Consider the following 11,766-nt stretch of genomic DNA (forward strand, 5'->3'; position numbering starts at 1 on the left):
TTGGACTAGGGAGAGGGACGGCGCCCCCTCCTTCCTTCTCTTCTCTTTTCCCTTTCCTTCTCTCCTACTCCTACTCCTTGGAAGGGCTCCTAGTTCTACTACGAAAGGGGGAATCCTACTCCCGGTGGGAGTAGGACTCCCCTAGGGCGCGCCATAGAGAGGGCCGACCCTCCCCCTCCTCCACTCCTTTATATACGGGGGAGGGGGCACCCCATAGACACAACAATTGATCTGTTGATCTCTTAGCCGTGTGCGGTGCCCCCCTCCACCATATTACACCTCGATAATATCGTAGCGGTGCTTAGGCGAAGCCCTGCGTCGATAGCATCATCAGTTCCGTCATCACGCCGTCGTGCTGACGGAACTCTCCCTCGAAGCTCTGCTGGATCGGAGTTTGTGGGACGTCATCGAGCTGAACGTGTGCTGAACTCGGAGGTGCCGTGCGTTCGGTACTTGGATCGGTCGGATCGTGAAGACGTACGACTACATCAACCGCATTGTCATAACGCTTCCGCTTTCGGTCTACGAGGTTCGTGGACACACTCTCCCCTCTCGTTGCTATGCATCACCATGATCCTGTGTGTGCGTAGGAATTTTTTTGATATTACTACGTTCCCCAACAGTGGCATCCGAGCCAGTTTTATGCGTACATGTTATATGCACGAGTAGAACACAAGTGAGTTGTGGGTGATACAAGTCATACTTCTTACCAGCATGTCACACTTTGGTTCGGCGGTATTGTTGGATGAAGCGGCCCGGACCGACATTACGCGTACGCTTACGCGAGACTGGTTTTACCGCCGTGCCTTGCACACAGGTGACTAGCGGGTGTCAGTTTCTCCAACTTTAGTTGAACCGAGTGTGGCTACTCCCGGTCCTTGAGAAGGTTAAAACAACACTAACTTGACGAACTATCGTTGTGGTTTTTGATGCGTAGGTAAGAACGGTTCTTGCTCAGCCCGTAGCAGCCACGTAAAACTTGCAACAACAAAGTAGAGGACGTCTAACTTGTTTTTGCAGGGCATGTTGTGATGTGCTATGGTCAAGACGTGATGAAATATAAGTGTTTGTATGAGATGATCATGTTTTGTTGAAGTTATCGGCAACTGGCAGAAGCCTTATGGTTGTCTCTTTATTGCATAAGATGGAAGCGCCAGATAATTGCTTTACTTTATCGCTATGCGATAGCAATAGTTGCAAGAGCAATAGTTGGCGAGACGACCATATGACGACACATTGATATAGATCAAGATGATGGAGATCATGGTTTCATGCCGGTGACGATGGAGATCATGACGATGCTTTGGAGATGGAGATCAAAGGCACAAGATGATGATGGCCATATCATGTCACATATTTTGATTGCATGTGATGTTTATCTTTTATACATCTTATTTTGCTTAGTTTGGCGGTAGCATTATAAGATGATCTCTCACTAAATTTCAAGGTATAAGTGTTCTCCCTGAGTATGCACCGTTGCGAAAGTTCTTCGTGCTGAGACACCACGTGATGATCGGGTGTGATAAGCTCTACGTTCAAATACAATGGGTGCAAGACAGTTTTGACACGCGGAATACTCAGGTTAAACTTGACGAGCCTAGCATATGCAGATATGGCCTCGGAACACTGAGATCGAAAGGCCGAGCGTGAATCATATAGAGGATATGATCAACATAGTGATATTCACCATTGAAAACTACACCATCTCACGTGATGATCGGACATGGTTTAGTTGATATGGATCACGTGATCACTTAGATGATTAGAGGGATGTCTATCTAAGTGGGAGTTCTTAAGTAATATGATTAATTGAACTTTAATTTATCATGAACCTTGTCCTGATAGTATTTTGGAAATAATGTGTAGATCACTAGCTCGCGTTGTTGCTTCCCTATGTTTTATATGTGTTCCTAGAGAAAACTATGTTGAAAAATGTTAGTAGCAATGTTGCGGACTTGGTCCGCGATCTGAGGATTATCCTCATTGCTGCACAGAAGAATTATATACTTGATGCACCGCTAGGTGACGGACCTATTGCAGGAGCATATGCAGACGTTATGAACGTTTGGCAAAGCTCGGTATGATGACTACTTGATAGTTTAGTGCATCATGCTTTACGGCTAAGAATCGGGGCTTCAAAGACGTTTTGAACGCCACGGAGCATATGAGATGTTCCAAGAGTTGAAATTAGTATTTCAGACTCATGCCCATGTCGAAAGGTATGAGACCTTTGACAAGTACTTTGCCTACAAGATGGAGGAGAATAGCTCAGCTAGTGAGCATGTGCTCAGAATGTCTGAGTACTACAATCACTTGAATCAAGTGGGATTTAATCTTCCAGATAAGATAGTGATTGACCGAGTTATCTAGACACTATCACCAAGTTACTAGAACTTCATGATGAACTATAATATGCAAGGGATAACGGAAACGATTCCCAAGCTCTTCGTGATGCTGAAATCAACGAAGGTAGTAATCAAGAAAAGCATCAAGTGTTGATGGTTGACAAGACCACTAGTTTCAAGAAAAGGGCAAAGGGAAGAAAGGGGAACTTCAAAAAGAATGGCAAGCAAGTTGCCGCTCCCGTGAAGAAGCCCAAAGCTAGACCCAAGCCTGAAACTGAGTGCTTCTACTGCAAAAAAAATAGTCGCTGGAAGTGGAACTGCCCCTAGATACTTGGCGGACAAGAAGGATGGCAAAGTGATAAAGGTATATTTGATATACATGTTATTGATGTGTACTTTACTAGTGTTTATAGCAACCCCTCGGTATTTGATACTGGTTCAGTTTCTCAGAGTAGTAACTCGAAACGGGAGTTGCAAAATAAACAGAGACTAGTTATGGGCGAAGTGACGATGTGTGTTGGAAGCGGTTCCAAGATTGATATGATCATCATCGCACACTCCCTATACTTTCGGGATTAGTGTTCAACCTAAATAAGTGTTATTTGGTGTTTGCGTTGAGCATGAATATGATTTGATCATGTTTATTGCAATACGGTTATTCATTTAAGTTAGAGAATAATTGTTGTTCTGTTTACATGAATAAAACCTTCTATGGTCATACACCCAATGAAAATGGTTTGTTGGATCTCGATCGTAGTGATACAGATATTCATAATATTGAAGCCAAAAGATGTAAAGTTAATAATGATAGTGCAACTTATTTGTGGCACTGCCGTTTAGGTCATATTGGTGTAAAGCACATGAAGAAACTCCATGCTGATGGGATTTTGGAATCACTTGATTCTGAATCACTTGATGCTTGCGAACCATGCCTTATGGGCAAGATGACTAAGACTCCGTTCTTCGGAACAATGGAGCGAGCAACTGACTTATTGGAAATAATACATACTTATTTATGCGATCTGATGAGTGTTGAGGCTCGCGGCGGGTATCGTTATTTTCTAACCTTCACAAATGATTTGAGCAGATATAGGTATATCTACTTGATGAAACATAAGTCTGAAACATTTGAAAAGTTTATATAATTTCAGAGTGAAGTGGAAAATCATCGTAACAAGAAAATAAATTTTCTACGATCTGATCATGGAGGAGAATATTTGAGTTACGAGTTTGGTCTTCATTTGAAACAATGCGGAATAGTTTCGCAACTCACGCCACCTGGAACACCACAGCGTAATGGTGTGTCCGAACATCATAACCATACTTTATTAGATATGGTGCAATCTATGATGTCTCTTACCGATTTACCACTATCGTTTCGGGGTTATGCATTAGAGACAGCTACATTCACGTTAAATAGGGCACCATCTAAATCCGTTGAGACGACACCATATGAACTGTGGTTTGGCAAGAAACCAAAGTTGTCGTTTCTTAAAGTTTGGGGTTGCGATGCTTATGTGAAAAAGTTTCATCCTGATAAGCTCAAACCCAAATCGGAGAAGTGTGTCCTCATAGGATACCCAAACAGAAAATATTGGGTACACCTTCTATCACAGATTCGAAGGGAAGACATTTGTTGCTAAGAATGGATCCTTTCTAGAGAAGGAGTTTCTCTCGAAAGAAGTGAGTGCGAGGAAAGTAGAACTTGATGAGGTAACTGTACCTGCTCCCTTATTCGAAAGTAGTTCATCAAAGAAATCTGTTCCTGTGACTCCTACACCAATTAGTGAGGAAGCTAATGATGATGATCATGTAACTTCAGATCAAGTTACTACCAAACCTCGTAGGACAACCAAAGTGAGATCCACACCAGAGTGGTACGGTAATCCTATTCTGGAGGACATGTTACTTGACCATGACGAACCTACGAACTATGAGGAAGCGATGGTGAGCCCAGATTCCGCGAAATGGCTTGAGGCCATGAAATCTGAGATGGGATCCATGTATGAGAACAAAGTGTGGACTTTGGTTGGCTTGCCCGATGATCGGTAAGCCATAGAAAATAAATGGATCTTCAAGAGGAAGACGGACGCTGATAGTAGTGTTACTATCTACAAAGCTAGACTTGTCGAAAAAGGTTTTTGACAAAGTTCAAGGTGTTGACTACGATGAGATTTTCTCACTCGTAGCGATGCTTAAGTCTGTCCGAATCATGTTAGCAAATTGCCACATTTTATGAAATCTGGCAAATGGATGTCAAAACTACATTCCTTAATGGATTTCTGAAAGAAGAGTTGTATATGATGCAACCAGAAGGTTTTGTCGATCCTAAAGATGCTAACAAAATGTGCAAGCTCCAGCGATCCATCTATGGACTGGTGCAAGCATCTCGGAGTTGGAATATACGCTTTGATGAGTTGATCAAAGCAGATAGTTTTATACAGACTTGTGGTGAAGCCTGTATATATTTACAAGAAAGTGAGTGGGAGCACTACAGCATTTCTGATAAGTATATGTGAATGACATATTGTTGATCGGAAATAATGTAGAATTTTCTGGAAAGCATAAAGGAGTATTTGAACGGAGTTTTTCGAAGAAAGACCTCGGTAAAGCTGTTTACATACTGAGCATCAAGATCTATAGAGATAGATCAAGACGCTTGATAAGTCTTTTCAATGAGTACATACCTTGACAAGATTTTGAAGTAGTTCAAAACGAAACAGTCAAAGAAAGAGTTCTTGCCTGTATTACAAGGTGTGAAATTGAGTAAGACTCAAAATCCCGACCACGGCAGAAGATAGAAAGAGAATGAAAGTCATTCCCTATGCCTCAGCCATAGGTTCTATAAAGTATGCCATGCTGTGTACCAGGTCTATTGTATACCCTACACTGAGCTTGGCAAGGGAGTACAATAGTGATCTAGGAGTAGATCACTGAACAACGGTCAAAATTATCCTTAGAGGAATCAGGATATGTTTCTCAATTATGGAGGTGACAAAAGGTTCGTCGTAGAGGGTTACGTCGATGCAAGTTTTGACACCGATCCAGATGACTCTAAAGTCTCAATCTGGATACATATTGAAAGTGGGAGCAATTAGCTAGAGTATCTCCGTGCAGAGCATTGTTGACATAGAAATTTGCAAAATACATACGGATCTGAATATGGCAGACCCGTTGACTAAACTTCTCTCACAAGCAAAACATGATCACACCTTAGTACTCTTTGGGTGTTAATCACATAGCGATGTGAACTAGATTATTGACTCTAGTAAACCCTTTGGGTGTTGGTCACATGGCGATGTGAACTATGGGTGCTAATCACATGATGATGTGAACTATTGATGTTAATCACATGGTGATGTGATCTAGATTATTGACTCTAGTGCAAGTGAGAGACTGAAGGAAATATGCCCTAGAGGCAATAATAAAGTTATTATTTATTTCCTTATTTCATGATAAATGTTTATTATTCATGCTAGAATTGTATTAACCAGAAACATAATAAATGTGTGAATAAATAGACAAACATAGTGTCACTAGTATGCCTCTACTAGACTAGCTCGTTGATCAAAGATGGTTGAGTTTCCTAGCCATAGACATGAGTTGTCATTTGATTAACGGGGTCACATCATTAGGAGAATGATGTGATTGACTTGACCCATTCCGTTAGCTTAGCACTTGATTGTTTAGTATGTTGCTATTGCTTTCTTCATGACTTATACATGTTCCTATGACTATGAGATTATGCAACTCCCGTTTACCGCAGGAACACTTTGTGTGCTACCAAACGTCACAACGTAACTGGGTGATTATAAAGGTGCTCTACAGGTGTCTCCGAAGGTACTTGTTGAGTTGGCGTATTTCGATATTAGGATTTGTCACTCCGATTGTCGGAGAGGTATCTCTGGGCCCACTCGGTAATACACATCACTATAAGCCTTGCAAGCATTGTGACTAATGAGTTAGTTGCGGGATGATGTATTACGGAACGAGTAAAGAGACTTACCGGTAATGAGATTGAACTAGGTATTGAGATACCGACGATCGAATCTCGGGCAAGTAACATACCGATGACAAAGGGAACAACGTATGTTGTTATGCGGTTTGACCGATAAAGATCTTCGTAGAATATGTAGGAGCCAATATGAGCATCCAGGTTCCGCTATTGGTTATTGACCGGAGACGTGTCTCGGTCATGTCTACATAGTTCTCGAACCCGTAGGGTCCGCACGCTTAAAGTTCGGTGACGATTTGTATTATGAGTTTATGTGTTTTGATGTACCGAAGGTAGTTCGGTGTCCCGGATGAGATCGGGGACATGACGAGGAGTCTCGAAATGGTCGAGAAGTAAAGATCGATATATTGGACGACTATATTTGGACATCGGAAAGGTTCCGAGTGATCGGGTATTTTTCGGAGTACCGAGAGTTACGGGAATTTGCCGGGGAGTATATGGGCCTTATTGGGCTTTAGGGGAAAGAGAGAGGGGAGGCTGCGCGCGCCCCAAGGCTTAGTCCGAATTGGACTAGGGGGAGGGGCGGCGCCCCCTCCTTCCTTCTCTTCTCTTTTCCCTTTCCTTCTCTCCTACTCCTACTGCTTGGAAGGGCTCCTAGTTCTACTAGGAAAGGGGGAATCCTACTCCCGGTGGGAGTAGGACTCCCCTAGGGCGCGCCATAGAGAGGGCCGGCCCTCCCCCTCCTCCACTCCTTTATATACGAGGGAGGGGGCACCCCATAGACACAACAATTGATCTGTTGATCTCTTAGCCGTGTGTGGTGCCCCCCTCCACCATAATCGACCTCGATAATATCGTAGCGGTGCTTAGGCGAAGCCCTGCGTCGGTAGCATCATCATCACTGTCATCAGGCCGTCATGCTGACGGAACTCTCCCTCGAAGCTCTGCTGGATCGGAGTTTGTGGGACGTCATTGAGCTGAACGTGTGCTGAACTCGGTGGTGCCATGCGTTCGGTACTTGGATCGGTCAGATCGTGAAGACGTACGACTACATCAACCGCGTTGTCATAACGCTTCCGCTTTCGGTCTACGAGGGTACGTGGAGACACTCTCCCCTCTTGTTGCTATGCATCACCATGATCCTGTGTGTGCGTAGGAAATTTTTTGAAATTACTACGTTCCCCAACAAATCCTAGCTACGGTGAGGTTGTGCACGCAAGATTTACGAGTTTAGGCCCTTCTCGGAGGAAGTAAAAGCCCTACGTCTCGGTGCCCGAAGGCGGTCGACTGGATTATGCGTGAAGTTATAGGGGGTGCGAACCCTTGTGTCAGTGGAGGGGGTGGCTTATATAGAGTGCACCAGGACCCCAGCCAGCCCATGTTACAAGGGGTTCAATGTACATAAAGGGGAGACGTTACTGGTAACGCCAATAATAAAGGCATATAAATGATCATTAAGACTACGGAGTGAACGCCTGACCGTTGCCATCCTGAGTGAATTTAGATCTTCTGTACTCTGAGTGATTTCTGATGTGGTCGAGTGAGTATATCCTGGTCGAATGGAATTGGGTTATCCGAGTGAAATGCTTCTGTTCGAGTGGGTTGCACTCTGAGGTGATTACAATCGGTAGATGTTGTTGTGCTTTGAATGTCTTTGACTTTAGGGCAGTGTCCTTGGGAAGGGTGTCTAGGTCAGGCCCATTACCCTACCCTACGTACATGTCATCGTCACCCGCTGCTCCATGCCGCCAAGACCCGCCGTCGTCGACGCGAGAGAAGGCATGCCACACCACCTCACACCTCTTCCATCCGGCGCCGCTCCACAAATGATGCCCCCAATAGAGAACACGACACCGCAGCGCCTCCATCATTCGATCCGGAGATCTTAGGATTTCTCCCGGAGCGGCACGAGCAGGTTGACGATAGTTGCTTGACGACGCTTCTCAGTGCGTTCGGCTTACGCGGCAAAATTCTGGGGCCGGACGGTGGAGCCTATGGCTGAGCTGATGTGGAAGTCTCGGGCCCCATCTACCTGCAAGTTCTTTGCTTGGCTTGCCCTAAGAAACAGGTGTTGGACCTCAGACAGACTGGCAAGGAGAGGCCTCCCACACCAAGATGCATGCCCCTTATGCGACCAAGAGGACGAAACTGTTGATCATGTGTTACTGACATGCGTCTTTGCCAGGTCCGCTTGGGCAGTAGTATGTGGCGCCCTGGGCAAGATGGACTGGACGCCGACTGCACAGGACCCCCTAGCCTTCTGGCTTGAGGCAAAGCATGGGATAAATGACTGGCATAAAAAGGATCTTCATACGGTTTTCTTACTAACATTGTGGGAGTTGTGGAAGCATCGTAATGCTATTGTCTTTGAGGGGGCATCTCCTTCATTAGGCGTAGTCCTAGGTAGAGTCGGGTCGGAAGGGAGAATGTGGGCTATTGCTGGCAAGTTTAAAAGGAGCATGGACCCCTTCTTCCTTCGGCTTGAACGGTGGGCCAGTAGTGAGGATTATGAGCGTTGTAATGTGACCCTTGTAAATATGGTGGAGGCATTCTTTGCCTTTCTTCTTTAATATATAATATGCACACTCGTGCATATTCGAGAAGAAAAAAAAACGACGGCGGCGGTAGTGGGAGGGCTGAGGGCGGTGTGAACGGGGACTTTAAAATTAGGGGAGAATTTCACTTCCCCGGCCTCTGCACCAACTAGGGATGCATACGGCCATTTTAATATGAGTATCAGGATAAACATGGTCCTCAGAATTTTCTAAATAAGTATCAAAATATTTTTTTGATGAGTGGTTCCACCACACATCAAATTTGATCCTTAATAAATGAGAAAAAAAACTCTGTGCATCACCTATCAATTCTAAGAATTGAACTCGGGTCGTTAGACTGCACAACCACATGCCCAACCATTAAGCCAAGGCTCTCTTTGCAAGAAACAATTGTAATGCATGCCGAATATTGGATTCTCATCAGTTTACATAGACGGACTTGTTTTACCTGGTCCAATTGGTACCGTGTGTGGACACCTTTCCAAGCCGTATCCAGCTGTGGGTCGGCCGCTAATTACGTGCGCATGTAGCTTAGCTTAGGGTTAGGGAAACCAACTCTATCTACCCTGGTCGATCTGAACTCGGAGTCGATCGGGCCTCCACACCGAAACCAACGTTATAAATAGCTATCACCCTCCGTCCGTCCATTGATCCATCCAACACCTTCGCTCCGCTCGCAACTCACGACGCGGCAACAAGCAGCACGGATTTGTTTATGCTTCAGTCGCCGCTTTCGCATCCATCGCTCACCGCCATCGCCGCCGTCAAGACAGGTCTCCCGTCTCTCTCGACAACAACGAGACCGCCGCGCACGTTGATCCTGAACGATGAAGCTCGTCGGAAAAAGCCTCGCCCGAGACGGGCCCGGCTCCGTTAAGCTGCTACCGGAGGTGGATGATGACCTGTGGGACGCGTACAACCTCATCGCCGCCGGCGACGCCGTCGAGGCCGTCACGGTCCGGAAGATCACCAAGTCCTGGGGCCGCGACTCGGAGCGCGTGAAGCTGACTCTCGAGGTCGCGGTCGAGTCCACGGACTACGATAAGGACGGCTCCGTCCTACGCGTCCGCGGCAAGAACCTTAGCAAGAACGAGCACGTCCAGATCGGCCAGTACCATACCCTGGAAATCGAGCTGCGGAGGCCCTTCGTCCTCCGCAAGGAGGCCTGGGACTGGCCGGCGCTCGACACCATCCACAAATCCTGCGACGAGACTGCCGCCAACGCCGACCTCGCCGTGCTCCTCATGCAGGAAGGCCTCGCCCACCTCTTCCTCGTCGGCCGGAGCGTCACGGCCACCAGAGCGCGCGTCGAGGTGCCCATCCCCAGGAAGCACGGCTCCAGCTCCGGCGCCGTCGCCGCGTACGACACCGCCCTCAGGGACTTCTTCCACCGCGTCCTGGCCGCCTTCGTGCACCACGTCGACTTCGGCCTCGTCCAGTGCGTGGTGATCGCGAGCCCGGGCTTCACCAAGGACCAGTTCCGCGACTACATGCTCCTGGAGGCCGCGCGGCGAGGGGACCTGCGCGCCATCACGGAGCACAAGGCGCGCATCGTCCTCGCGCCCGCGCCCTCGGGCTACCCGCACAGCCTCAAGGACGTCCTCGCCGCCCCGACCGTCATGTCGCTGATAAAGGACACGAGGGCAGCGCAGGAGGTGCCGGCGCTGCAGGAGTTCTTCGCCATGATCGCCAAGGACTCGGCACGGGCTTGCTACGGGCCCAAGCACGTCGAGGTCGCGCATGAACGCCTCGCCATCCAGACTCTCCTGCTCACGGACACTTGGTTCCGGAACCCCGACGTTGCTGCTAGGCGCAAATGCGTCGATTTGGCCGAATCGGTGAAGAAGATCGGTGGCAAAGTGTGCGTCTTATCGTCCATGCATGTCTCTGGTGATCAGCTCGAGCAGCTCACGGGGATAGCCGCGGTTCTTCGTTTTCCCATGCCTGATCTCGACGACATCGAGATGTGATTTATTGCTCTGCTTTTTTTTTCTACTACCACTAGGGTGTACGCTCTCTGTTTTACTTTTATTACTTGAACTATATATCGTGTGTCTCGCTCCAATACACAACTTTGATCACTTATTACTATTATTATACCATGTTTATTCAGTTTTGTAACCAGACAAAGTTTATACATTGTGAAGGTGATTTTTCGCTGAAAATATCAATCCGAAAATCTACCCAAGTTACTAAGCTCCCTAGAATTGCTAGCACGTGGTGGCTCGCGGCTTTGTAAGGCATTGATGCGGCCTGATTTGAACGGTTCTTCGTTTTCCCATGCCTTATTTGGACGACATCTAGATGTGATACGTGCTCTGCTTATTTTTCTTCAGAGAACTTTTACTTGAACTATCGTTTTAGATGGAGTCAATTACACCGGTGGTGCTTGAACTTGGCGCAAACGGTCACTTTGGTGCTAGAACTTGCGGCATACATCGAACTGGTGTAACAAGTTGGCTCGGACGTGTAAATACGGTGCAAACCTTGGCTGTGTACGCCTGAGCCGCTGATTAGGCGCGCCAACATGGCATGGGTCCCGCCGTCAGTGACCCGAAGGCAGACAGGAGGGCGTGTGGCCAGTTTTTTTGCATAAACCCCCTTGAATTATTATTTTCCCACAAAAAGGCCCTGTCAACGTTGGAAGATAGCATTTCATTTTTTTTCGACTTTATAGCCAGTGGGCCCCGTGTGTACATACTGAGAATTATTAACAAGAAAAAACGGAGGCCTCCACGTCTCGAACGTGCGACCCTTGCCCATGTCACAGTCTGTCTGCTACACCATTCAGTCTTCACAACTTCAGATAAATTTTTGTATTCATCAATTTGAATATTAAATATAAGCAGCACATGTATATTTTTCTATTAAATAAACATTTTAAATGTCCATATTTAATAAACAATTTTAT

General features: G+C 46.5%; 1 protein-coding gene across 1 annotated transcript; it reads left to right on the plus strand.

Moving 5' to 3' along the window:
* Nucleotides 1-9,519: 9,519 nt before the first annotated feature.
* LOC123141986 (protein PELOTA 1) lies at nt 9,520-10,963 on the plus strand. The gene has a single exon (XM_044561022.1). It carries the CDS (start codon nt 9,683-9,685, stop codon nt 10,823-10,825), a length of 1,143 nt encoding a protein of 380 aa, XP_044416957.1. The 5' UTR covers nt 9,520-9,682; the 3' UTR covers nt 10,826-10,963.
* The last annotated feature ends 803 nt before the right edge of the window (nt 10,964-11,766 follow it).

The sequence above is a fragment of the Triticum aestivum genome, chromosome 6D (genome assembly GCF_018294505.1).
Source record: "Triticum aestivum cultivar Chinese Spring chromosome 6D, IWGSC CS RefSeq v2.1, whole genome shotgun sequence".
Lineage (NCBI taxonomy): Eukaryota > Viridiplantae > Streptophyta > Magnoliopsida > Poales > Poaceae > Triticum > Triticum aestivum.

Excerpts from the sequence above, each read along its gene's own strand:
- LOC123141986 (XM_044561022.1), top strand. The coding sequence starts at position 9,683 with ATGAAGCTCGTCGGAAAAAGCCTCGCCCGAGACGGGCCCGGCTCCGTT.